This window comes from Silurus aristotelis (genome assembly GCF_946808225.1).
Source record: "Silurus aristotelis genome assembly, chromosome: 5".
NCBI lineage: Eukaryota > Metazoa > Chordata > Actinopteri > Siluriformes > Siluridae > Silurus > Silurus aristotelis.
The window spans coordinates 34,277,754-34,305,730 of NC_139578.1; the positions used below are offsets into that span (position 1 = coordinate 34,277,754).

The 27,977-nt window shown below is 42.3% G+C and overlaps 2 protein-coding genes across 3 annotated transcripts in view; both read left to right on the forward strand.

Moving 5' to 3' along the window:
* Nucleotides 1-27,977, forward strand: part of LOC310725889 (uncharacterized protein) — a 537,758-nt gene that overhangs the window by 134,233 nt on the left and 375,548 nt on the right. The window lies entirely within an intron of this gene.
* LOC310725864 (uncharacterized protein) overlaps nucleotides 24,817-27,977 on the forward strand; it is a 35,195-nt gene continuing 32,034 nt past the window's right edge. For both annotated transcript variants that reach the window (XM_083540954.1, XM_083540955.1), the window contains exons 1-2: nucleotides 24,817-24,961; nucleotides 27,034-27,310. In XM_083540954.1, coding sequence (XP_083397080.1) covers nucleotides 24,857-24,961; nucleotides 27,034-27,310 — 382 coding nt within the window. In that variant the 5' untranslated portion in view covers nucleotides 24,817-24,856. The remainder of the gene's footprint in view (nucleotides 24,962-27,033; nucleotides 27,311-27,977) is intronic.

The window sequence follows — 27,977 nt, forward strand, 5'->3', positions numbered from 1 at the left end:
GTCAGGTCAGCTCCTCGTCTGCTATGGCTCTCCGAGAAGGGGCCTATTGATGCTATCACATCTTATGAGTCCTCTGGTCTCCCTGCTCGATTCGGGATCAGAGCTTACTCAACCAGGAGTGTGGCAGCCTCAAAGGCTTGGTCCTCTGGAGTGTCCCTCCAAGACATCTGCAACGCTGCAGGCTGGTCCACCCCACTGACCTTTGTCAGGTTTTATAACCTTGACCTCAATGCCACTTCTGGCCTCTCTGTCCTTTCAACCTAGCTGTGCCCAATACACTGGTCAGTCTGGCATGATTGGACTCTCATTCCCAAAGCATTATGAGGCAGCTTCTCTAGGTTACGTATGTAGCTCCATGAGGGAATTAGACGCTGCTTCTCTATGCCACACTGCCGGCATACCTGCAGCGCTTCCTTCTCTCTCACAGAGGTTTTTGGGTTAGGAACGGCCGGACATCAATATGAATAGCCATGACTGTAAAACAATAGCTTGTCTGGGTACCTGGCCATCAAAATAAATGAATGCCAACTCAATATGAATAGCCAAACATGACCAACAATTTTGTTAACAGTCTGCCATTAGATTGAATAGAGATTGAATGAATGGCTACCTGAGTCTGAGTCTGAGAATGAATGGCTACCTAAAGGATAACCATTGTATCAGATTATGTTTGTAGGAATCTTATTTTTCATTATATCTTAATTTAATTTAAAATATAAACTTATAAGACATGTGGCTCTTAACCCATTACTTTTCTGGATTGCTTCAGGACTGATGTTATATATTTATATAAAATAAAAAATAAAAAATGTGATGCAGGAAATTTATATTCATGGTACTTCATCATCTATAACTTTTCTTTTTTAGCAATATCATGGTAGACAGTAAAGCCCAATTTGTCTTCTTTACAAAGATATAGTGTATGTAGCCCACTTTTCTCAGGAATTGTTAACATTTAAATTTAAGTAGAATGGAACATTGATTCTAGGTATTCAGTGGCCCAGTCGAGCTCTGCGGCATAAGAAGGAGATCTATTTAATATCGTAATTTCTGGAAGATTATTCATTAAACCTTGTAACTGACATGAATGTACGCTTAACAGGGTAACGTTATGAGGTACTAATGCAATGACCAAGGCAGATTTTAAAAGAGATGAGGTAATGATCTAAAATAACTTCAGCCTATGGAATTATGACAACTTTCAATTCTTAGTACAAATGTTAATAACAAATCAAGAGTGTGTCCACCACTATGAGTGGGTCCTATAACAATCTGATTAATTCCAACTGAATCTAGAACGGACACAACTGCTGCTCTTAAGGAGTCTTCCTGATAATCAAAATGAATGTTACAGTCACCAACAATTAATGCTTTGTCTAAAGAAGTAGCTAAATTTGTGATGAAACCTGCAAATTCTATGCGAAAATCAAAGTAGGGCCCCGGGGTTCTTAAATAATAATTAATAGAATTGGGAAAAAAAAAAAGGAAGTGTGTGCTTTCAAGGAGTGGAAACTTTCCTGAATATAACAGAGTAAGGAGTCCACTGTTGGGATGGCTGAGGTCCTTCACAATCTTCCACATGCTGTAGATGTCCTGCAGGTTAGGGAGCTCGATGTGGATGGTACGTTCAGCATACATTGTACATCGTACATTGGTGTTTGGTGGTTGGTATGAGCGCTCTTGCTTCGTGCTGAAGTCCACTATCAACTCCTTATTCTTAATTATGTTCAGGAGAAGAGGGTCTCCTGGCACCATCTCTCCAGGTGTTTTATCTCCTGTAGGTAGGCCGTCTCATTGTTGTTTGAGATCAGGCCCACCACAACAGTGTCATTAGAAAACTTGATGATGGTGGTGGAGTTGGAAGTGGCCACACAATCGTGTGTGTACAGTGATTACAGCAGAACACAACCCTGAGGAGCTCCAGTGCTGAGGGTGGGGGTGGATGAGGTGTGTTTGCGTTGGCTTGTGGTCTGTCTGTCAGGAAGGGATCCATTGATACGGGGTGGGCTGAGTCCTATGACTTCTATCTTAGAGGCAAGCATGGAGGGAATTATGGTGCTGAATGCTGAATTGTAGCCCCAACAAATAGCATTTTTGCATAATTCCCTTTTCTGCAGTCCAGGTGGCTCATCGATATCCAGAGAAGTGTGGCATCCTCAGTAGAGCGGTTTTGGTAGTACGTGAACTGTAGAGGATCCAGTGTGTCTGGTAGTGATGCAATGATAAAGTCTCTGATCTGTCTTTCTAAGCACTTCATCACTACTGAGTTCAGGGCTACAGGGCGGAAGTCATTGATGCAGACGGGCTGGGGTTCTTTGGGAGAGGAACAATGGTGGAATGGTGGAGGAGAAGGAGAGGAGGAAGACGTCTACAGAGACGGCAGGGAAAGGAAAAGTTTAGGAGAGTAGAGGTTCGGGTTGGTACTTTAAATGTTGGTACTATGACGGGTAAAGGAAGAGAGGTAGCTGATGTGATGGAGAGGAGAAAGGTGGATATGTCGTATGTTCAGGAGACTAAGTGGAAAAGAAGTAAGACCAGGAACATTGGAGGTGTTTAAACTGTTCTATCATGGTGTGGATGAAAAGAGAAATGGTGTAGGGGTGATTCTGAAGGAAGAGTACAGTAAGAGTGTAGTGGAGGTGAAGAGAGTTTCTGATAGGGTGATGATCGTGAAGGTGGAAGTTGAAGGGATGATGATAAATGTCATCAGTGCCTATGCTCCGCAAGTGGGCTGTGAGATGGAGGAGAAGGAAAGATTCTGGAGTGAATTAGATGAAGTTGTAGATAGTGTACCTAGGAATTAGAGATTGGTGATTGGGGCAGACTTTAATGGACATGTAGGTGAAGAGACCAGAGGTGATGAGGAGGTTATGGGTAGGTATGGCCTAAAGGAGAGGAATGTGGAAGGGCAGATGGTAGGAGATTTTGCTAAAAAGATGGAAATGGCAGTGGTGAACACATATTTTAAGAAGACGGAGGCTCATAGGGTGACGTATAAGAGTGGAGGAAGGTGCACACAGGTGGATTATGTTCTATGTAAGAGATGCAACCTGAAGGAGATTGTAAGGTGTTGGCAGGGGACAGTGTAGCTCAGACAGGAGTCTCCCTGGACTATGATGTTTGCAGATGATATTGTGATTTGTGGTGAGAGTAGTGAGCAGGTTGAGAAGAGCCTGGAGAGGTGGAGATATGCGCTGGAGAGAAGGGGAATGAAAGTCAGTAGGAGTAAGACAGAGTACATGTGTGTGAATGAGAGGGAGGGCAGTGGAGTGATGCGGTTGCAGGGAGAAGAGGTGGAGAAGGTGGAGGAGTTTAGGTACCTGGGGTCAACAGTGCAGAGTAATAGAGAGTGTGTTAGAAAAGTGAAGAAAAGAGTGCAGGCAGGGTGGAGTGGGTGGAGAAGAGTGACAGAAGTGATTTGTGATAGTAGGGTATCTGCAAGAATGAAAGGGAAAGTTTATAGGACTGTGGTGAGACCTGCGATGTTGTATAGATTAGAGACAGTGGCATTGAGTAAAATGCAGGAGGCGGAGCTGGAGGTAGCAGAGCTGAAGATGTTGAGGTTTTCGTTGGGAGTGACGAGGATAGACAAGATTAGAAATGAGTTTATTAGAGGGACATATATGTTGGACGTTTTGGAGAGAAGGTAAGGGAGGCGAGATTGAGATAGTTTGGACATGTGCAGAGGAGGGACATGAGTTATATTGGTAGAAGAATGCTGAGGATGGAGCCACCAGGAAGGAGGAAAAGAGTAAGACCAAGGAGGAAGTTCATGGATGTGGTGAGGGAAGACATGCATGTAGTTGGTGTGAAAGAGGCAGATGTAGAGGACAGGGGGATACAAGGTGCAATATTTGATGGTTAATAGTTCCAGATTTGGTGTGCAGAACCATGAAAGAGGAAAAGTGCTCACGCTGTTGTACCTTTGATTGTTCACCATCAGACACACACCACCTCCTCTTGACTTCCCCGACTCCAGTGTTCTGTCAATGCGGTGAACCCATATAAACTCGGCCAGCTGGATGGTTCGGTATCACTGGGTTCAGCCATGTCTCGGTGAAGTAGAGAAGGTTGTAGTCCTCAACGTCTCTCTGGAACTTAATCCCTGCACTGAGGTCTTCAAGCTTGTTTCCCAGAGACTGGACGTTGGCTAACAGGATATTAGGTAAGGAGCCTAATTATAGATAATCATTTTCCCTTATCGTTTGTCCTTAAGCAAAGCGTTTTCCCATAAACTCTTTTCATAACCTCTTTAATATCCTGCAAGTTCCATTATCGATTTTGTGAATGTTTAATGCCTTTTTTTTTTTTTTACATGTCTTTGTGGCATTTTCTTAGTTCCAATCTTTGGTTCAGATATTCATACAATTGGTCTATCATCTCATCAATGGTTATGTTTGGAGGTTCTGTTCTATGCTTTTCTGTGGTAAGCCTCTGTGCAGGGCCATTATCCTTGATTTTGCATAGACTCAGCCATGGAAGTACAGCAGATGTGCTCTCAAAGGCAGAACAAAGGGTGTTAAGCAGATTTAAACCAGCAGTCTTAAATCTTGGTTACATAGACAATTAGTTTGATAAAGTTTAGTTTCAAATATTACTTTTAAAAAACATTCATATTCATTCAAATTTACTTTGGATCTTTCCATATATTTCAACAGAGTTTTTTGCCAGGCAGTGCAGCTTAAGTACCACAGAGTGATGCAGCTGGTGAGGATGCTCTCAATGGTGCCCCGGTAAAGGAGCACAAGTGGAGTTTGACACCCAGGCGAGGGTGATCAAAGATTGCTGTTATTTCTCCACTGGATCAGTCAGCTCACCTCGCTCCCGTAGTTGACCTCATTGTTGTTGGTGGTGAGGCCCACTATAGTTGTGTCCTCTGCAAAATTGACAATGTGGTTGGTGCTGTAACTGGGTATGCAATCTTGGGTCAACAGGGTAAAGAGCAGAGGGCTGAGCATGCACCCTTGTGTAGCCCCTGTGCTTAGTGTGATGGCCGACCCATACATTTTGTGCTCTCTCTACTAAGAAATATAGCAAGAGAGGTGACTCAGTTTGTTTATTGGCTGCTAGGGGATGATTGTGTTTAATGCTAAACTAAAATCCAAGAACAGCATTCGCATATAGGAGTCTTTTAAAGTCCAGGTGAGTAAGGGCTAGATGGAGAGAGTCTGAGATGACATCTTCTGTGGACATGTTGGTTCTATTTGCAAACTGGAATGGGTTGTGGAAGGGAGGAAGAATGGATTTTATGTGCTGTATGACTAGTCATTTAAAGCACTTTATAACTATGGATGTCAGTGCAACAGGGTGGTAGTCGTTGTGGCTGGATGGGTGCGGCTCTTTTGGGACTGGAATTATTGTTGTGTCCTTGAAACACTTTGGAACCACTGTTTGACTCCGTGAGTTGTTAAAGATGTCAGTTAGTACATCCTTGAGTTATTTTGCACAGTCCTTTAAAACCTGACCAGGTACAGTGAGGAAAATAAGTATTTGAACACCCTGCTATTTTGCAAGTTCTCCCACTTAGAAATCATGGAGGGGTCTGAAATTGTCATCGTAGGTGCATGTCCACTGTGAGAGACATAATCTAAAAAAAAAAAAATCCAGAAATCCAGAAACAGCTAAACACCTGTCTATCTGCTAGAATTCTGACCCTCAAAGACCTGTTAGTCTGCCTTTAAAATGTCCACCCCCACTACATTTATTATCCTAAATTAGATGTACCTGTTTGAGGTCATTAGCTGCATAAAGACACCTGTCCACCCCATACAATCAGTAAGAATCCAACTACTAACATGGCCAAGACTAAAGAGCTATCCAAAGACACTAGAGACAAAAATTTACACCTCCACAAGGCTGGAAAGGGCTACGGGGAAATTGCCAAGCAGCTTGGTGAAAAAAGGTCCACGGTTGGAGCAATCATTAGAAAATGGAAGAAGCTAAACATGACTGTCAATCTCCCTCGGACTGGGGCTCCATGCAAGATCTCACCTCGTGGGGTCTCAATGATTCTAAGAAAGGTGAGAAATCAGCCCAGAACTACACAGGAGGAGCTCGGCAATGACCTGAAAAGAACTGGGACCACCGTTTCCAAGTTTACTGTTGGTAATACACTAAGACGTCATGGTTTGAAATTATGCATGGCACGGAAGGTTCCCCTGCTTAAACCAGCACATGTCCAGGCACGTCTTAAGTTTGCCAATGACCATTTGGATGATCCAGTGGAGTCATGGGAGAAAGTCATGTGGTCAGATGAGACCAAAATAGAACTTTTGGGTCATAATTCCACTAAACGTGTTTGGAGGAAGAAGAATGATGAGTACCATCCCAAGAATACCATCCCTACTGTGAAGCATGGGGGCGGTAGCATCATGCTTTGGGGGTGTTTTTCTGCACATAGGACAGGGCGACTGCACTGTATTAAGGAGAGGATGACCATGGCCATGTATTGCGAGATTTTGGGAAACAACCTCCTTCCCTCAGTTAGAGCATTGAAGATGGGTCGAGGCTGGGTTTTCCAATGTGACAATGACCCGAAGCACACATATCAAGGTTCTGGCGTGGCCTAGCCAGTCTCCAGACCTAAACCCAATAGAGAATCTTTGGAGGGAGCTCAAACTCCGTGTTTCTCAGCGACAGGCCAGAAACCTGACTGATCTAGAGAAGATCTGTGTGGAGGAGTGGGCCAAAATCCCTCCTGCAGTGTGTGCAAACCTGGTGAAAAACTACAGGAAACGTTTGACCTCTGTAATTGCAAACAAAGGCTCCTGTACCAAATATTAACATTGACTTTCTCAGGTGTTCAAATACTTATTTGCAGCTGTATCATACAAATAAATAGTTTAAAAATCATACATTGTGATTTCTGGATATTTTTTTTTTTTAGATTATGTCTCTCACAGTGGACATGCACCTACGATGACAATTTCAGACCCCTCCATGATTTCTAAGTGGGAGAACTTGCAAAATAGCAGAGTGTTCAAATACTTATTTTCCTCACTGTGTGTATATATATATATATATATATATATATATATATATATATATATATATATATATATATATATATATATATATATATATTTAATATAAATCAGAATCAGGTTTATTGGCCAAGTGTGTTGACACACACAAGGAATTTGGTTCCAGCTGTTTGTTACTCTCAAAAGTACAGACATAAATAAAAACCTATACATGACAAAACAGACACGACAAGACAAAAACAGACTATACAAGACAATACAGACAATATGAGACAGTATAGACAGTGTGGGTATTAAATAGGGATACAGACCAGTAATGTACATAAAGTGTGAGAGTGCATGGTAGTGCAAATGACAGTATTGTGTGCCAGGTATGATGAGAGAGTTTACTATAAAACTTTGTACAGTATATAGCAGCAATAGTGTGTGCAACATATACAGATACTGTGATGACTGACAGTTCTGTGCAGTACTCATAGATGTGAGTAGGGACCATATACAGTGAAAACCGGTTATGTCGATTTCCTAGGGGGTCGCCAAAAAGCATCGAGGTAACCGATGATCGAGATAAACGAAAATCAAAATGGCGGCAGTATATTAACGTGCTTGAAATTTCTTTATGTACATGATGTGCGTTAATAAATGAGAATGTGCATGCACGTGTTTCTGAAGGGTTTTTTACACAACAGCGTTGCTGCGATTTGTTTGATGAAGGCATGCTATAAAAATACATACAGTACATGTTTATCTGTCAGGAATCCACCTGCCACGCCCCCTTCGGCCCCCTTCAGCGTGTCAGGTGTTTTCTCGCCCGCTTTCTCTGAAGCTCCCGGCTTCAATCGCGCACATATGGTGCTCGTTTATCATCATCACCAGCTCCTATTTAAACTTCCACACTTACTGTCCGTTATTGTTGGTATATGTTGGTTCACGGCGGTCGTTGTTATCGCGCATGCGTATCCTGGTACGTGTCTTCCCACCGGCACTCTCTCAACGGCTGCTCTTTTCTTCCCAAAGCGCATCGCGGATTCCCCCCAATCCTGCCGGTGTTCATTCTATGCTTTTGCTGCTCATCCCACGTTCCGCGCCGCCAAGCGCGGCTTTCGCCTCCCGTTCATCGCATAACATTTAACAACAAAAGGCATATGTGCACTAACTAACAGCAGAGATTCACCAGTATACAATACAACACCTGTAGCAGCTGTAAGGTTTGAGTTTTCCGCCACTTCCGCGAGTTCTTCTGCGGTTGCACAGCGCCGATCGAGATAACCGACGTTAAATCGCAAATTTTCCCCCCTTGTGCTCGAGATATTAGGGTTCAGCGACATAAAAAACTCGCCATAACCGATAAAAAATGCTTAGACAAAGCGAGAATTTGCCGGTTCCACTTCAAAAACGTCGACTTAATAGGGATGTCGAGTTAACTGAGGTCGAGTATATATATGTGTGTGTATATATATATGTGTATATGTGTATATATGTATATGTATATGTATATATATATATATATATATATATATATATATATATATATATATATATATATATATATATATATATATATGCTATAAAAATGTACATACAGTACATGTTTGTTAACTGTCACATACATTTGAAAAGAGCTTTCGAAAGAGCGTTTTTTCCCTGTTTGAAGGTTTAAAAGCAGTGAGTGGAGGACATTCCCACCAGAACTACGAACACACACTATAGTAACCAGTAATTTCTCTGCTATGGCGAACATCCAGTTCATTCAGTGTGTGAAATGTGGCATGTTTATTCAGTCTTAGAAAGTCTGGATGCCCTAGGTGAAGGTAATATTCCCCCGACTCCGGCATTAGAGCCCTTGCAGCAGGGCGAATGGGTGACGGCTTGGCGGCATACTTGCAAAGCTAACGCTAAGGCTCGCCCACGGGAGCACCATTCTTCTCCGCTTCACGTGTCCAACAGGTTAGCTCTCCTCAGTGAAGCACCTGCTGAGAAACCTGAAAGAGCTCTGGTTTTAGGAGACTCCATTCTGAGGCACATGAAATTAGCTAGACCTTCAGGGGCACCAGCAGCACATGTTATGTGTATACCGGGAGCCAGGGCGCCGGACATAGCAGGTCAGCTTAGGTTCTTAGGAAAGCACAGGTTCTCTAAGATAGTTTTTCACACAGGAGCTAATGATATACGCCTTCGACAGTCAGAAGTTACCAAGAGTAATATTATAAAGGGTGTGTAAATTAGCGAAGGCAATGTCTGATGCAGTAACATGCTCTGGCCCCATCCCAATGCAACGTGGCGATGTCGCCTACAGCAGGTTATGGTCGCAGAACTGCTGGATGTCCGAGTGGTGCTCCAAAAATAATGAGGGCTTCATTAATAATTGGAGCATTTTTGGGGGCCCTACTCTGATTTTCTCATAGAATTTGCAGATTTCATTACAAATTTAGCTACTTCTTTAGACAAAGCATTCATTATTGGTGACTTTAATATTCATTTTGATCATCAGGAAGACTCATTAAGAGCAGCAGTTGTGTCCATTCTAGATTCAGTTGGAATTAATCAGAATGTTATAGGACCCACTCATAGTGGTGACACACTCTCGATTGGTTGTTAACATGATAATGTTAGACCATTATCTCATCTCTTTTAAAATCTGCCTCAGTCATTGCATTACTACCTCACTACGTTACCGTGTTAAGCATACTTTCACGTCAGCTACAGCAGCGCGTTTTATCAACAATCACTGAGTACCTAGAAACAACGTTAAGTTACACTCTAGATGATGTAGCTCCCCTTAAGACCAAAATGATCAGGGAGAAAAAATTAGCACAGTGGTATAATGATCATACACGCACCTTAAAACAGACCACTCGAAAATTAGAACGTAAATGGCGTCAAACAAAATGAACAGTATTTCAAATAGCATGGAAGGAGAGCCTCCTAATTTATAGAAAATCTCTTAGTGCTGCTAGATCAGCATATTTCTCCACCCTCATAGAAAATAACAAGCATAATCCTAGATTTCTATTCAGCATGGTAGCAAAATTAACAGGGAATAAAAGCACTGCACTCACATGCACACCATCAATAGGTAGTAATGATTTCATAAACTTTTTTAATAATAAAATTTAAAACATCAGGCAAGAAATCCAGACTGTTAATATAAATCCAAATTATTTTACAAGTAACCCTGTAGACAGCAGTGTAATTATAGCAGACAATCAATTACAAAGCTTCACTCCTATTCATGAGAATGACTTAATTTCATTAATTCCCTCATCAAAATCATCAACCTGCATTTTCGATCCCTCGCCTACAAGTTTCTTTAAACAGATAATTCCAGAGGTAATTGAACCTGTTTAAAAATAAAAATAATAAACGCTTCTATTACACTGGTTTTGTACCAAAATCCTTCAAACTGCAGTTATCCACCCCCTAATTAAGAAACCTGACCTTGACCCATGTCAGCTGTCCAACTACAGACCAATGTCAAATCTCCCCTTTATATCCAAAATTTTAAAAAAGGTTGTAGCACAGCAGTTCTGATCACACCTACTTATGAATAACATTTTTGAACTGTATCAGTCAGGATTTCAGCCTCATCATAGCACAGAGACGGCGCTAGTTAAGGTGGTAAATGACCTGTTATTGGCCTCTGATCAGGGTTTTGTCTCCTTACTTGTTTTGCTCGACCTCAGTGCAGCTTTTCTCACCATTGATCACACTATACTGCTTGCTAGACTTGAGAACGTTGTTGGAATAAAGGGAACTCTTGGCTTAGGTCTCAGGAGAGAGATCAGCTTAACAATGTTGAGGAGTGTGTAAAGGACATTAGACAGTGGATGCTTGATAACTTTCTTCTGCTAAACTCAGATAAGACGGAAGTACTTTTACTAGGACCACATGCAGCTAGAAGTAAACTTTCCGATTACGTGGCATCTCTGGATGGTGTTTCTGTTTCAGCGTGTACGACTGTCAAAGACCTTGGTGTGATTATTGACCCGAGTCTTTCCTTTGAGTCTCACGTGAATAATATCACGCAGTATCTGAGTGAACTTCTGTACCAGTATGATCCTCCACGCCTACTTAGATCAAAAGGTGCTGGCTATCTGTTGGTTCCTCAAATAATGAAGACTACAGCAGGGGGCAGATCTTTCTCTTATAAAGCCCCACAGTTATGAAACAGCCTTCCAATCAGTGTTCGGGACTCAGACACAGTTTTAGTGTTTAAGTCGAGGTTGAAAACCTATTTATTCAGTCAAGCCTTTGACTGAGACTGTGATCAGTAGATTTTTTCTTAGGTAAAGGCTCAGATCTGGAGGGATTTTAATACAGGTTTGTTGATGGTGGTGTGGTGGGTCGTCTCTTATCCCAGAGATCCCTCATGTCTGTGTTACTTTCTAGTTCTCCCTTTTAGTTATGCTGCCATAGCGAGTCTTGCCGGCGTCCAAACTGCACAGTGACTTTAACTTTCATACAACAATAAGGACACCTAATAATCCATTTCCTTCTCTTCCTGTCACCCTATTCTCTCTCTCTCTCTCTCTCTCTCTCTCTCTCTCTCTCTCTCTCTCTCTCTCTGTCGAGTTAAACATGCTCCTGAGGCTCCAGTGACCACTGTTCCTGCCCCTCTCCCCTCCGTGAATCTTCTCACTTCATATAGGCCTGCCTCTGGATAGTGTTCTCTCCGACTGGAGGCCACTCTTGGGACGGTTTCACATCAACACCTTGATGAGTAATGGTGTGCAGACAAAAATACCGCGAGTGTGTTTATCCATGTCTCCGTTTCATTACTGGAAAGGATACGCACGATCGGTGCGTTGTTTGCTTGGGAGTGGAGCATGCACAATCGACTCTCGAGGGCGATGATTACTCACATTGTAGCCGATCGCTGCTTCTTCTCCCGGCACGAGCAGTGTTCCTGCAACACACGAGCAGCTGTGATGGCGGTCGTGAACAGGTTCCAGGAGTTTAAAAAGCAGTCGGCTGCGTTTCAGCAGTACCTCTCTCGCCGATCTCGTGGGGCTGCTCAGCGGCAGCCCCATCCCGGTCCTTTCGGGCACCGCGAAGCCCAGAAGCAAAGCGTTGCCACCCGATCTCCGCAGGCAGGGCTTAAGGGCCCCCTAGTCGACACTCTAGGCCCAAGAAGGAGCAGGATGACCAGAGGGTCACCCTCGCCTCCAACAAATGGGCTGTGGTGCATAGATCCTGACTGTCTATGCTCGGGGGGTTGGTGTACACCTCACGCTACGGTGCCCGTCCCTCCCCTGCACCACCTGGAGGCCAGGCCATTGGCTCTGCCACAAGATGTGCTTCAGAACACGGCCCCCCTCCAGCGGACGTCTCCCTCCACTTCCGCCCAAAGTCTCGGCACAGATGTGGGAGACCCGCCACCTTTAAGGAGGTGTCAACGGCCGCAGTACGCTGCTCCGGCCGTTCGGGTCGAGGAGGCCAGTCTGTCAGCCCTGCCCCAAGGTGTGCTTCAGGGCACAGCCTCCCTCCAGCGGTTTGCTTCCCATCTTTCCACCCGAAAGTTTGTTGCGGATGGCGGAGTTCCACCTCTTCTCGCAAGGTGTCATCAGCTGCGGGGCTTTACCCCAGCTGCTCTGAGTGGGTCAGAGGCCAGCCCTGGGAGGGGCTGCCAGAAGTCTCCCAGTGGGTCCTGCGGACTATAGAAAATGGCCCGAGCAGGTCGAAGTCATCCACAGTCAGGAGGGTTAGAGAAGACAAGCCATTCACTGTGAAGCAGTTCCAGAGGCTGCTGGGTCTCATGGCGGCTATAATTCCGCTCGGCCTCCGCCACGAGGCCCCTCCAGTGGTGGCTCCAGAACAGAGGGTTCTCCCCCAGGGGGAATCCATATCGTACTAAAAAGGTCTTGCAGCGTGCCCTTCAAGCCTTGGATATATGGAAGGACCCAAAGTTTCTGTCCCAAGGCCCCGTTTTAGGGACTCCTTGTCGTCGCGTGACGCTAACGATGGACACTTCCCTCATGGGGTGGGGAGCAGTCATGAGTGGCCGAGGGTCTGTGGAGCGTCCCATGTCTCTCGTCGCACATAAATTGCCTGGAGATGATGGCGGTGTTTTTGGGGTTAAAACACTTCCTCCCAGACCTAAGAGATCGCATGTGTTAGTCCACACTGCGGTGGTCTTTTACATCAACCACCAGGGGGGCCCCCGGTCTTGCCCCTTGTACAAGCTGGCACGAGAGGTCCTCTTGTGGTCCCGGGACAGGCTCCTCTCATTGAGAGCTGTTTAAATCCCGGGACGGTTATACTACTTCTATAATACTACTACTTCTTCTTCTTTCGGCTGCTCCCATTAGGGGTCGCCACAGCGGATCATCCGTCTCCATACCCCCCTGTCCTCTACATCTGCCTCTTTCACACCAACTACCTGCATGTCTTCCCTCACCACATCCATTAACCTCCTCCTTGGCCTTCCTCTTTTCCTCCTACCTGGTGGCTCCATCCTCAGCATTCTTCTACCAATATAATACATGTCCCTCCTCTGCACATGTCCAAACCATCTCAATCTCGCCTCCCTCACATTGTCACCAAAACGTCCAACATGCGCTGTCCCTCTAATAAACTCATTTCTAATCCTGTCCATCCTTGTCACTCCCAACGAAAACCTCAACATCTTCAGCTCTGCTACCTTCAGCTCCACCTCCTGTCTTCTACTCAATGCCACTGTCTCTAATCCATACAACATCGCAGGTTTTACCACAGTCTTAAAAACTTACCCTTTCATTCTTGCAGATACCCTACTATCACTAATCACTCCTGTCACTCTTCTCCACCCACTCCACCCTGCCTGCACTCTTCTGATCACTTCTCTAACACACTCTCCATTACTTTGCACTGTTGACTCCAGGTACCTGAACTCCTCCACCTTCTCCACCTCTTCTCCCTGCAACCGCACCGCACCACTCCACTGCCCTCCCTCTCATTCACACACAAGTACCCTGTCTTACTCCTACTGAGTTTCATTCCCCTTCTCTCCAGCGCATATCTCCACCTCTCCAGGCTCTTTTCAACCTGCTCACTACTCTCACCACAAATAACAATATCAGCAAACATCATAAACCAGGGAGACTTCTGTCTGACCTCGTCCATCAACCTGTCCATCACCACTGCAAACAGGAAAGGGCTCAGGGCCGATCCTTGATGTAGTCCAACCCTCCCCCTGAACCAGTCTGTCGTTCCTACTGCACACTTCACTGCTGTCACACTGTCCTCATACATGTCCTGCGCCACCCTCACATACTTCTCTGACACACCTGACTTCCTCATACGGTACCTTTCATACGGTCGTACGCTTTCTCTAAATACACAAATACACAATGCAATTCCTTCTGTCCTTCTCTATACTTCTCCACTAACATCCTCAAAGCAAATAAGGCATCTGTGGTGCTCTTCTTAGGCATGAAACCATACTCTTGCTCACAGATGGTCACCTCTTCTCTCAGCCTGGCTTCCACTACTCTTTCCTATAACTTCATTGTGTGACTGATTAACTTAATTCCCCTGTAGTTACTGCAGGTCTGCACATCTCCCTTATGTTTAAAGATCGGTACCAGCACACTCCTTCTCCATTCCTCAGGCATCTTCTCACCTTTCAAAATCCTGTTAAACAATCTGGTTAAAAACTCCACTGCCATCTCTCCTAAACATCTCAATGCTTCTACCGGTATGTCATCTGGTCCAACCGACTTTCCACTCTTCATCCTCTTAATCGCTGCTCTCACTTCCTCCACCTTCTCAACACACTTTCCTCACTAGTCAACACATTTCCCTCTCAATCCTTTATTGCTCTAATTTGCAGCACATCCTTCCCAGCTCGGTCCCTCTGCCTGGCCAATCGGTATAAATCCTTTTCTCCTTCCTTAGTGTCCAACCTCTCATACAGCTCCTCATATGCCTTTTTTTTTGGCTTTCGCCACATCCCTTTTTACCTGCTGCCGCATCTCCTTGTACTCCTGCCTACTTTTCTCATCACTCTGTCTATCCCACTTCTGTTTTGCCAACCTCTTTCTCCTTATGCTCTCCTGCACTTCCTCATTCCACCACCACGTCTCCTTGTCTTGCTTTCTATTTCCAGATGTCACACCAAGCACTTTTCTAGCTGCCTCCCTCATCACTCCTGCAGTAGTTCCCAATCATCCAGCACCTCTTCACCACCACCAAACCCCTGTCTGACCTCTTCCCTGAACCTCACACTACACTCTTCCTCCTTCAGTTTCCACCATCTTATTCTTCTTTCAGTCCTCACTCTCCTCCTTTTCTTCTTTGCCTCCAAAACCATCCTACAGCCCACCATCCGATGCTGTTTAGCTACACTGTCCCCTGCCAACACCTTACAGTCTCCAATCTCCTTCAGGTTGCATCTCCTGCATAGCACATAGTCCACCTGTGTGCACCTTCCTACACTCTTATACGTCACCCTATGATCCTCCTTCTTCTTAAAATAAGTGTTCACCACTGCCATTTCCATCCTTTTAGCAAAATCTACCACCCTTTGCTCTTCCACATTCCTCTCCTTAAAACCATACCTACCCATCACCTCTGTTCCCTTCACCTACATGCCCATTAAAGTCTACCCCAATCACCAATCGTTCTTTCCTAGGTACACCATCTACCACTTCATCCAATTCATTTCAGAATCTTTCCTTCTCCTCCATCTCACAGCCAACTTGTGGAGCATAGGCACTGATGACATTTATCCTCATCCCTTCAACTTCCACCTTCACGATAATCACTCTATCAGAAACTTTCTTCACCTCCACTACACTCTTACTGTACTCCTCCTTCAGAATCACCCCTACACCATTTCTCTTTCCATCCACACCATGATAAAACAGTTTTAACCCACCTCAAATGTTCCTGGCCTTACTCCCTTTCCACTTGGTCTCCTGAACACACAACATATCTACCTTTCTCCTCTCCATCATATCAGCTACCTCTCTCCCTTTACCCGTCATAGTACCAACATTTAAAGTACCAACCCAAACCTCCACTCTCCTACACTGCTCCTTTCCTGCCGCCTCTGTGGACGTCTTCCTCCTCTCCTTCTCCTCCTTCGGCCAACAGTAGCCCAATTTCCACCGGTACCCTGTCGGCTACCGATACCTGTGGCGGTCGTTGTTAACCCGGGCCTCGACCGATCCGGTATGAAATTCTCATTTGTGATCCGCATATTTGATTTGGCACATGTTTTACGCTGGATGCCCTTCCTAACGCAACCCTCCCCATCTACCCGGGCTTGGGACCGGCACTAAGAGTGCACTGGCTTGTGCATCCATAATGGCTGGGTTTGATTATAAAATACTACTACTGATGTATAAAGCACTTAACGGTCTCGCCCCGCAGTATCTGAGTAAACTTCTGTACCAGTATGATCCTCCACGCCTACTTGGATCAAAAAGTTCTGGCTATCTGTTGGTTCCTAAAATAATGAAGACTACAGCAAGGGGCAGATCTTTCTCTTATAAAGCCCAACAGTTATGGAACAGCCTTCCAACCAGTGTTCGGGACTCAGACACAGTCTCAGTGTTCAAGTCGAGGTTGAAAACATTTATTTAGTCAAGCCTTTGATCAGTAGATTTTTTTCTTAGGTAAAGGCTCAGATCTGGAGGGAACATGGATATAGAGTGTTTGGTGAACTGGGATATTTGTATGCTGTCGTCCCCTCACATTAACACGTTCACTCAGGTTTGTTGACTGTGGTGTGGTGGGTCGTCTCTTATCCCAGAGATCCCTCATGTCTGTGTTACCTTCTGGTTCTCCCTTGTAGTTATGCTGCCATAGCGAGCCTTGCCGGAGTCCAAACTGCACAGTGACATTAACTTTCATACAACAATAAGGACACTTAATAATCCATATCCTTCTCTTCCTGTCACCCTCTCTCTCTCTCTCTCTCTCTCTCTCTCTCTCTCTCTCTCTCTTTCTCTCTCTTTCTCTCTCTCTCTCTCTCTCTCTCGGTCGAGTTAACCCTCTGGAGTCTGAGTGTGTTTTTGGCCCCTTGAGAGATTTTGACATGCTCTTACATTTGGTTCTTTTTAGTGCTTTTAAAATATATTATTGACAAAAGACTTTTTACACTGTCTTCAGCACAAACTGGGCTACCATGATATGTAAACAACTTATGTGTGTGTTTGTATTTTTGACAAAATAAGGTTAATGCTTGGTTTTTGAAAAAGCAAAAAAAAAACAAAAAAAACACTGAAATAAGGCCACAAACCCTATAGTAAACATGTTTTCCCAAGACTTTTTGAGACCAGAGCTTCTAATGTAGGTTTTTTTTTTTTTTTTTTAATCATGTCAAAATCATCCTGCCTGCTCATTCACCTTAAACAATACTTTGATTTAAAATGTAAAAGACACTTTCTACTTTGAAAGGCCATATGCGAATAGGCGTCGACATGCTGTGACTGACAGCTCCGTAGACAATGGGTCGCATAATGAGCTGTCGATTACATAATGAGCTGTGGATCACTGAGCCAGGATCTGCGTGAGAAGTACAGTACTACTAAAAGGAATGCGTTTCCTTTATGGTTTATTTAAAATACGCATTAAAAAGGGAATTGTGTAACAATAAAACGATACAGTACAGTATGTCTAAAAAATAAAGAGTGCAACAAAAACAATAACAATACACAGGGTTCCGCAAATCCTAGCCTGTAGGGCTACAATACTATGCATTAAATAATAATAGTGTATCCATTTGAGGAATCGGCAAGAACAAACAACTTGAACCCCCACTTAGTTGGCTTGGCTTTCATGTACTGTGTCCTCCCAGTGTTAGCTTTGCATGCTACCATCCTCTCATCTACGGCTAAATGTCTACTAGGATGATAAATTGCTTTGCATGTCTTACGGATTGTGTCTATAGGCGGTTTCACTCTGAACAGACGGTCATGTTCAGATGTGCCCCTCTTTCTGTCATTTTCTTTGTCTGCATCTGGGTGACTCATTTGTACATTCCACAAAGTTGTCCTGTATCTGTCCCTTGACACAATTGTTGCTGGAAAGGGAACTGTGAAAAATCTGCTCTGTCACCAGTAGTCTATGATGGAGGGCAACTTTACCATTGCCATGTAAAATAAGAGCTCAATGTAGCGATACATCTCACTCACGGTTACATCGCTCCATTTGTATTTGCGTCCCTTGGCTATTGACTTGGCAGCTTGAGCATTTGTGTTGTGGCACAGAGTTGACACGACACTCTCCGAGAAAAACATTTTATATAGACTGCATTGAGAATGAGAGTCAGAAGACCTCAGTTGAGTTCCAGGTTCATGTGCGGGCAGGAATCGCAGAGTCTGTGGAACTGGTAAAGTTGTTTGCATATGTCATACAATGCAATAATGATTCAAACTAAATATAATTTAAGAAAGTATAAAATATGTACTTACTTAGGACGATTCTCGGTCGAACTCAACAAAATGTAGTGACACCTGCGTGGCCTGGTGTGAGTTTCCAGTGAAGGCAGGGGTGATGCAGCCACATTCCTGAAAATAACCAAACAATATATTTTTCAGTATTTTTGATGAATACACTTGAACAATATATATTTGTTAGCATTCATTGTACATATAGCATTTACACCTCAGCATTCCGGAACATCTCTGCTAGCTAACACTACATAACAGCCTTTCAGGATAATCAGTGACACCAACCAAAACTGAACTGAGGCTACAATATAACTTTCTGTGTGTGTGTGTGACTTAACGTGTGAACTGTTTTACCTGTGAATAGCGGGGGGGCGGCGTGTCCGCTCGCAGCTCATTATCAGATATTGACCTGTGGTGGAAAATCTGTGCCTCTACTTGGTTTCACATGATTTATATTCATTGGAAACATATTTCACCGACTTATTCTAAAACTACACACTTTAAGCTGTCTAAAGATATATTTTTTATTTCCGTGTGTCAGCTATTGGCCGAGTTTCAGCGCTTTTTGATGACGTGTTTCTAAACGAAGTTTACGCAGACAAAGGCGACAGATGGCGCACCCTGACTATTTTATTCATTTAAAAAAATACAACGTTTTGTTTATATAGTGAGCATACACAAATGAAAGTAGACCCTTAACAGATTTAAATGATGTATTACTTTGACATGTTTGATCAAATATGACCGAGCAGTTTAAGCTCTTTTTGCTGGCATCTGAAAAAAAAGCACGTTTGGGCGCCGGCGGCAATTCAGACTCCAGAGGGTTAAACTTGCTTCTGAGGCTCCAGTGACCACTGTTCCTTCCCACTTCGTCCAGGCCTGCCTCTGGATAGTGTTCTCTTCGACTGGAGGCCACTCTGTGCAGCTTGGGACGGTTTCTCATAAACGCCTTTGGTGGTTCCATGTAATTCCGGAGTAGAACGGGTGCTTTAAGGATGAATTGGACTGTAGAACAGTCTCCTTCACTGACTCAGGAATACAGTTCGCTTCTGATCATCATCACTGCCCCCCGCAACATTGTATATCTGCTTCAAATGGACATTCGGTGCAACCCAGATGAGGATGGGTTCCCTCTTGAGTCTGGTTCCTCTTAAGATTTCTTCCTTATGCCATCTTATTTCACAGAAGAATTTACTCCCTTATACATGTCTGGTAAATATCCTTCAAGCTTAGCAGGTTCTAGTTCTGAGAAGATGTCTCCTAAATCTCAAAGCTTCTGTGGGTTCTTGTTTGTCATTCTAGGGAAGTTTTTGAGCTTGGCAAAAAGTGCTTGTTCAATCACTTCTGGAGAACCATTTCCTCAAATCTCTGCCATGTCATTATCAGCACAGCTTTTTAATATGATCAGCTTTCAGTCTCCATGCATGCTCGGAAGATTCTTTACCCAAGTATTTATTTAAGAGATCGAGTTCTTCCCCAGGGGTAAGGTCCAGACCAGAAATAGCACCTTGGAAAGATGATTTTTATGCCCAGTAGTTAATGAGTTTGTCATCAAAATAAGTTAGACCTGGTGACAGGTCATAGGTAATGGACAACTCATCTCCTTTATCAGGAGGTCTTCACGCATTTGGCAGTAACACTGAGGAGACTGCATTTGGATGACATTTTGAAACATGTCTGCACCAAAGTCCATGCTTTGTGAACTAATTGGTAAATTATTTTAATCTGTCTCACTTTTAAGTGGACTACTGTAATTTCCAGACTATTAAGCGCACCCAAATATAAGCCGCACCCTCTGAATTTTACAAAGATGTTTATTTTGAACATAAATACACCGCACCTGTCTATAAGCCGCAGGTGTCTACACTGAAACTAATGAACTTTACGCAGGCTTTAACAAAAGACAGTGCCTTTTACACGGCTTGTATCTACACAGTTGCCTACCAAATCAAATCAAATCAAGTCAAATCCAATTTTATTCATCACATACACATACATACAGGGTATGACATGCAGTGAAATGCTATATACGACGGGCCGGCATGAGGGAATAGGATAGGGGAAAAAGAAAAGAAGGCAGATAAATAAGTATGAGGTATAAAAGAACTATATAAAATAATAAAATATAGAATATAAAGATATAAAAGGTATAAAAAGATCTATAAATGTGAATATACAAAAAATGGCAGTAAACAGTGAAACAGTAAACAGTAAACAATGTGTAACAGAGTGTAAACAGTAGACAATTTTAGTGGTGGGTTGTCCATAAAGTGTCCGTGTGCGGTATGGTCTGGTGTAAAGGACCGTAAAGTGTCTGTGTGCGGTATGGTGTGGTGTAAAAATGAAATTAAATATAAAGTGCACTGTGCTGTGCAAGTCCAGAGATTAAAGTGTCGTGGTGCGAAAGGTGAGATATGTACAGAGAGGAAGTGTGATGATGGAGAGAGTGGGCCAGTTTTTAGATCCTGGATGTTTCCTGATTTAAACTCCGAATGGCCTGCGGGAAGAAGCTCCTCCTTATTCTCTCTGTGTTCGCTTTCAGGGAGCGGAAGCGTTTCCCTGAACGCAACAGAAAAAAAGAGTCCATTGTTGGGATGGCTGAGGTCCTTCATAATCTTCCTGGCTCTGGTCCGGCACCGCGTGCTGTAAATGTCCTGGAGGTTAGGGAGCTCAGTGTGGATGGTACGTTCAGCTGAACGCACCACCCCCTGGAGGGCTCGCCTGTCCTGCATGGTGCTGTTCCCGAACCAGGAAGTGATGCTACCCGTCAGAACGCTCTCAATGGTGCAGGTGTAGAAAGTCTTAAGCACCTGAGAGGGAAGTTTAAAGTCCCTTAAGCGTCTCAGATGGTACAGACGCTGCCGGGCCTTCTTCACCAGGGTGTTGGTGTGACAGGACCAAGAAAGATCCTGTGTGATGTGAACACCAAGGTACCGGAAACTGTTCACTCTCTCCACTGGGGGTCCCGCTGATGTTGATCGGTTGGTATGACCACTCCCGCTTTGTACTAAAGTCCACGATCAACTCCTTAGTCTTGCTGACGTTCAGGAGAAGGTTGTTCTCCTGGCACCATCTCTCCAGGTTTTTAACCTCCTGTAGGTAGGCCGTCTCATCGTTGTTGGAGATCAGGCCCACCACAACAGTGTCGTCAGCAAACTTGATGATGATGGTGCAGTTGGAAGTGGCCACACAGTCGTATGTGTACATCGAGTAAAGCAGGGGGCTCAGAACACAACCCTGGGGGGCGCCAGTGCTGTGGGTGAGGGTGGATGAGGTGTGTTTCCCCACCCGTACGGCTTGTGGTCTGTCTGTCAGGAAGTTAGAGATCCATTGACGCAGCGGCTGGCTGAGTCCCAGGACCTCCAACTTAGAGGTGAGTGTGGAGGGAATTATGGTGTTAAACGCTGAACTGTAGTCCAGGAACAACATCTTTGCATAATTCCCGTTTCTTTGGTCCAGGTGGCTCATCGTGGTGTGGAGGAGATGAGCAATGGCGTCCTCAGTCGACTGGTAGAACGGAAGAAAGTCATTGTTCACTGTCTTCCTCCTTCCTTTCACAACTATTTCTCTCGAGAGTTTATCTTTTAGCATCGTTGTGCGTTTAAAAATCACCATCGGTGAATCTTTTCTCCCGATGCCGTGCAGCTCAGAACACAGGTGAAGTGTGTTTTTTCATGGCCTGTTGTTTTCAGCGTGACGAATGATTCTCATTTCCTGTAGACAGTCCAAGTGAGCGGCAGGGTAAACCTCAGAGGAATATCATCCATATTTATGATGTGGTGCGGCCCGATTCAGTGGGAGCGCATCTGATTTAATATAAAGCGTTTCATTGGTTTACCCTAAACCCGTTCAGCAATTTCATTGGTCTAATGTTATGGGGCTCCGTTTGAAGCTTGTGAAACCGGGAAAAACCCAGGAGAAAATCCAGAAATTAGCCGCTTCATTGTTTAAGATGCGGGGTTCAAAGCATGGGGAAAAAAGTAGCGGCTTATAGTCCGGAAAATACGGTAATTAAGTTAGAAGCTTGAAGTGGTGGTTGCATTTCCTTACCTCCACTGTGGGGGCAAGCATACAATTACTAACTTTAGATTGTGTTTTCACATAATCGGCTTAGATGCTAATGGGAATTGATACTCCAGTAGCTGCACTACATTCTGGATACTGGATCTGACTCACTATATATCATTCTAAAGCTCTAAGCCCCAAGCAGCAATTTCAGATCTCTGTTTTTCAATGGAAAAAGTATAACAAATGTCTTTTTTGAATGTGTGAAAGCAGTACACAACAAGAAGATAAAAATTGCACTACTTACATTATTATTGTAATTAATGCTATTATTGTTAACAATGAGTCACAAACACATCCACCGCTGCTAATCCCGGTTTATTAGAAAAGATGAGGCTCCACTGAACAACATGCCGTAAAACATTTCTGCTCCAAACAATAGTGTTGTAAATTAGATAGTTATTCTTTTCTTTTTTGAGTTTACATCACAGTATTTCAATTGGTGTATTGTTTGTATATGCTAGGGAATAACTTTCGCAATAAAAAATGACATCTTGCTGATAAAAAAAAAAAACCTAAATATGTCTGGTAGAATATAGCGTTACGAAACAAATGAGACCACACACAAAAAAAAAAAAAAGTAATTCAGATTCTCAGTCTTCAGTCTACACTCTATATGTAGGGGTCGACGTTTTTATTCTGCACCACCTCTCATTTCAAACCTTTTATTTCCAGCCAGTAGCATTATGGAAACAAAATGATTGATGGAAAATGTAGCCTATAAGTGCAGGATTCTAACGATATATGGGAGAATTTTATTCCCCATGAGTGTGAGTCTTAGTTTTATTACTCTTTAGAAAAAAAAATTATGTTCAATGCAGGAAATGTATATCCATGGCAATCATCTATCAGCAATATCAACTTTGAATAATAGACAGTAAAGCTCAAAGTGTCTTCTTTCCAAAGATATTTAAATTGTGTATGTAGCTATTTTTATCAGAAACTGTTAACATTTAAAATTAGGTAGGGCATTTTCAGCTGTGAGTCCCAAAATCTGTGCCGAAGGCTGACAGGTTAAGAGAATTCTTGAAGCTGAACATAAAATCTATAGTGCTAGCATTAATTGATAGTCCCTTCCTGGTTAGCAGCTTACACTAGCGCTATGGATTGTTTAGCAGTTTCATGCATGCGCGATCCAAATCTGGTACGGCGTGAGTAGCCACAGCGACACTGCGCTAACTGTAATTTCTCTTTATACTGATGTCATTGTTGGCATCTTGGTACACAAACTTATGATTCTGATGAAGAAATAAATAAAATTTGTCTCTCTAAGGGTAGCGTGATATTCTAACTGCTAGTCCAATATACCGGCTATATCATTGTCAGTTATCATATCACTTTGTTTTAAATACCAATTAAGTTTAATGCCACTTATGTTCAAATGTTTGAGTGGTTTCTTTTTTCAGGTGTGTGTGTGTGTGTGTGTGTGTGTTTATTTAATTATTATTCAAATTATAAGTATACAGCTCACATGAATATATCTTTGATACAGTAACATGACTAGATGCATATATATATATATATATGCGTGTGTGTGTGTGTGTGTGTGTGTGTGTTTGTATGTATATATATATATATAAAATGACTCAGAAACATTGTATTTGTGGTGATGTTATGAGACAGAACATGGTAATTTTATCTAAACTGTACCATGATTAACAAATATTCATTTTTATGTCTTCAGGATGGTGTAGTTGCTTTGTAACGTGAAAATTGTTTTGGAACTGCAGTTATTACTAAATGATTAAACGTACTACAGTAAAACCCCATTGGACGAGCATAATTTGTTCTTGAAAATTGCTCGTAGGTCCATTTGCTCGTATGTTCAAACTAATTTTTCCCATAAGAATGAATGTAAAAGAGATTTAATCCGTTCCGAGATCTCATTCGATCGCTTATTTCTGCACTTAAAAAGTATTTGTAGTCTATTTTAACAAATAAATACACCACAAATTTCCTGTAATGTAAACATAATTTAACACTTACTCATGTAGTAGTGGTTGAGTGTGAGACGCACATCATGCTCGTAACCTTTTTTGGTTTCCATGGTAATTCTATTTACTTTCGTTTTCACAGCACCATCACTGATTTTCTTGGGAGACATTTTTCAAGATTTCTAGTGAAATAAAAATATAAAACTAAAAAAAGTGATGTTTTTGCTGCAGGGCTACAGGGTTTTACTGTACCTAAAAGAGAGGAACTAAAGAGAGGCCAGTCAAGGATGACTGAAAGGATAAAAAGATCATTTGTCATTAATAAATAAAAATTTATAATTATGGCTAAAGAGGAATAAAACACCTGGGGACATACTGTTAAAGAAAAATTAGGGGCTTGCTAACAATAACTGTGATTCATCACATCACCCAGTCAGTATTTTACTGTAACACACACAAATGTTACTTATTGTTACATTTTCATTTCAGAACCAGTATGGGAGGAGGTCCATCTGTTGGAGTCCAAACATTTGACAATAAAACTCGATACAAATGGACTGTTTGCATTGGGGGAATCATTTTCCCTGATAGCTTCATCCAAGTAATGCAAACAGTTAATTCTTTTACATAAAATATGATGCAAGCTAATTTTTTGAAAAGTTGGGACACATAAAATAAAAACTAAATGCAATGCAGGATAGAGGATAGAAAACATATCAAATGTTTAAACTGGGGAAATTTCTTTCAGAAAAATCAATAAATAAAAAAAGGTAATTTTGAAATTGATGGCTGCAGCACATATCAAACATTTGAGACATGCCCATGTTTACCACAGGATAGCATCCCCTCTTAACTATAGCCTGTAAACATCTGGAAACTGAGGAAATTAGTTGCTGGAGATTTAGGAGAGGAACGTTCTCCTATTCTTGCTTGATATAGGATTCAAACTGCTTAACAGTCCCTGGTCTGTGCCATATATTTTCAATTGATGAAAAGTTTTGACAGCAGGCAGGCAGGCCGGTTCAGCACCTGGACTGTTCTACACAAAGTCATGCTGAAATATACAAGGCATTCACAAAAAAAAATTGTTGTCTGAATGGGAGCATAGTGTATGCTTCTGGATACATCTGGATATATATAAAACCTGGATATATCTTTCAGCATTGATGGAGCCTTTGCACAATCCGCTAATGCTCTCCCATACATCAGAGATGCAGGCTTTTAAACTGAGTGCTTATAATAAGCCAGATGGTCCCTTTACTCTTTAGTCTGGCAGATGCTGTGTCCATGGCTGCCAAAAGAATGTATAGACATCTGACCACAGAACAGTTTTCCACTTTGCCTCAGTGGAAAATATCACATTAGCTGTTGCTCAGAGAAGTTGAGAGTGTTTATGGATCATGCTCTTTTTTTAATGATAGAACTTTAACTGTGTCTACAGACAGTGATATTTGGCAGTATTCCTTAACCCATTCAGTGATTTCCATTACATAAGAAAGCCTGTTTTTAATGAAGTGCCATTTGATGGCACGAAGATCACGGCCATCCAATATTCCCCAGATTCTCTGACTGTTTTGATATTATTTACTGTAGATGATGATATATTTAAAGTCTTTACAATTTTACATTGAGGAACATTATTCTGAAATTGATCAACAGTTTGTAGACACAGTCTTTCACAGATTAGTAAAGCTTCTCCCATCTTTACTTCTGAGAGATTTTGCCTCTCTAATACACTATTTATACCCCAATCATCTTACTGACCTGCTGTTGGAACTCGGAGCCCGTCTCCAAGTGGACATTCACAAGGTGGCTCATGATTCTCTGTTCTTGAGGCTCAAATTGTTTAATCTCAATTTCATTAAGAAATACTTACTGTACATTACTGTAAATTGTTCTCACAAAAATGTATAATTAACAAATAATGTTTAGATCTGATAAGTTATTTTAGATGGTCTTCATCCCAATACTATTCAAATTTAAATCCCAAACAGTAAAAAATTAAGCAAATTAATTCACTTAACCAATCTCATTATACATTATATTCACAAATACTTAATATTAACAATTTAACTTTACCAGAATGAAGAAACTTTCAGACGTGAATGTGTCAGCATGTTCCACAGAGATCTCAGAAGGCACCTTCCAACTCAATGGTGCACCAAAGCAGCTGTAAGAAAGTGCACCCAGAGTGAAATTTTCCCTAATTTTTATCCTCTGCACTGGATGAATTTCACATATTTTTAGAAGCATGTACCAATAATCTTACAAGACCTTAATGTTTTTAACATTCCTCAAAAGTAGATTAGCCTTGTAAAACATTTCTTCTAAATAACTTTGTTTTCCATGTCCCTGTCTGAAAAGTCTTTTATTATGCTGAATAAGTCCTACTCTTTAATTTTTCTAAAAAGTTGAACATTTTCTCAGTTTAAATATTTCATATGATTTCTTTGTTTGACTGTGAATAAAATATTGGTTTATGAGATTTGCAAATCATTGCATTCTGTTTTTATTTACATTTTACACAATGTCCCAACTTTTTTTGAATTGGGCTTAAATATGACCAAATTCCAAATCGCTATTGTATGTGGAAACATGAGATTTTTTTATTATTATACATGTGTGTGAATATAGCAGACTTAAATTTATAGATCTGATTCTGTGTATGTTCAGTTCACAGTGGAACCTAACGGAAAGCAGACATATAAATATCCATATCCTTATCCAAGTGGCATTAGACCTCCTTTCATTGATATTTGTCCAAACACACTCTTCATCAAGGTGAAGTATGGAGAGTGTTCAGACTGCTTCAGGGACCCACATTTGTGGTACAATATTAAAAGAACGGATGATGCATATTTTACAATTCGAGAGAGTGGAGACCGCCGCAAAATACATCTGGACTGCAATATACATTACGAAGAGAAAAACTCAACATGCCCAAATTACGGTATGTGTTTTTGTTTCTAAAATATTTGATAAAATATGTTTGGTAAACACTACACAAACTGCACCATACAGCCATGGCCAGAATGTTTGAGAATGACACAAATATTTCTTTGACTGCTGCTTCAAGTCAAGTTAAAAAGCTTCGATTGTCATTTCAACCATATAAAGCTGACTCAGTACACAGTAAAATAATACAATGTTTCTCCAGAACCCTGGTGCTACATAAAGCAACATCACACAACATCGAGCTACATAACACAACATTTAGATTTATGGTATTTAGCAGACGATGTGTCCAAAGTGGCGTAAAAAAGTGCTTTGAGTATCTATCAATGAATAAAATCTACACTGGTACGCTGGATTACAATTTAAGATAAGTCACCCTACATCTCTGTTAAGAGGATTTTTTTTTTTAACAAAGCAAACCTGGAAGTGTTAGTTGAAGTGTTTCAGGAAGAGGTAGGTCTTCACCTGTCGCTAGAAGATAGTCATGGACTCTGCTGTTTGGAAATCTATGGGAAGTTCATTCCACCACCTTGGTGCCAGAACAGCACCTTCGGTGCCAGAACAGGTGCTCTTCTCTAGTCTTTAATCTCTAGTCAATTCTCGCTATTCCTGATATGTCTGCCAGGCATGACGAGATCCAAGCGGAAGCTTTTGTATCTGAG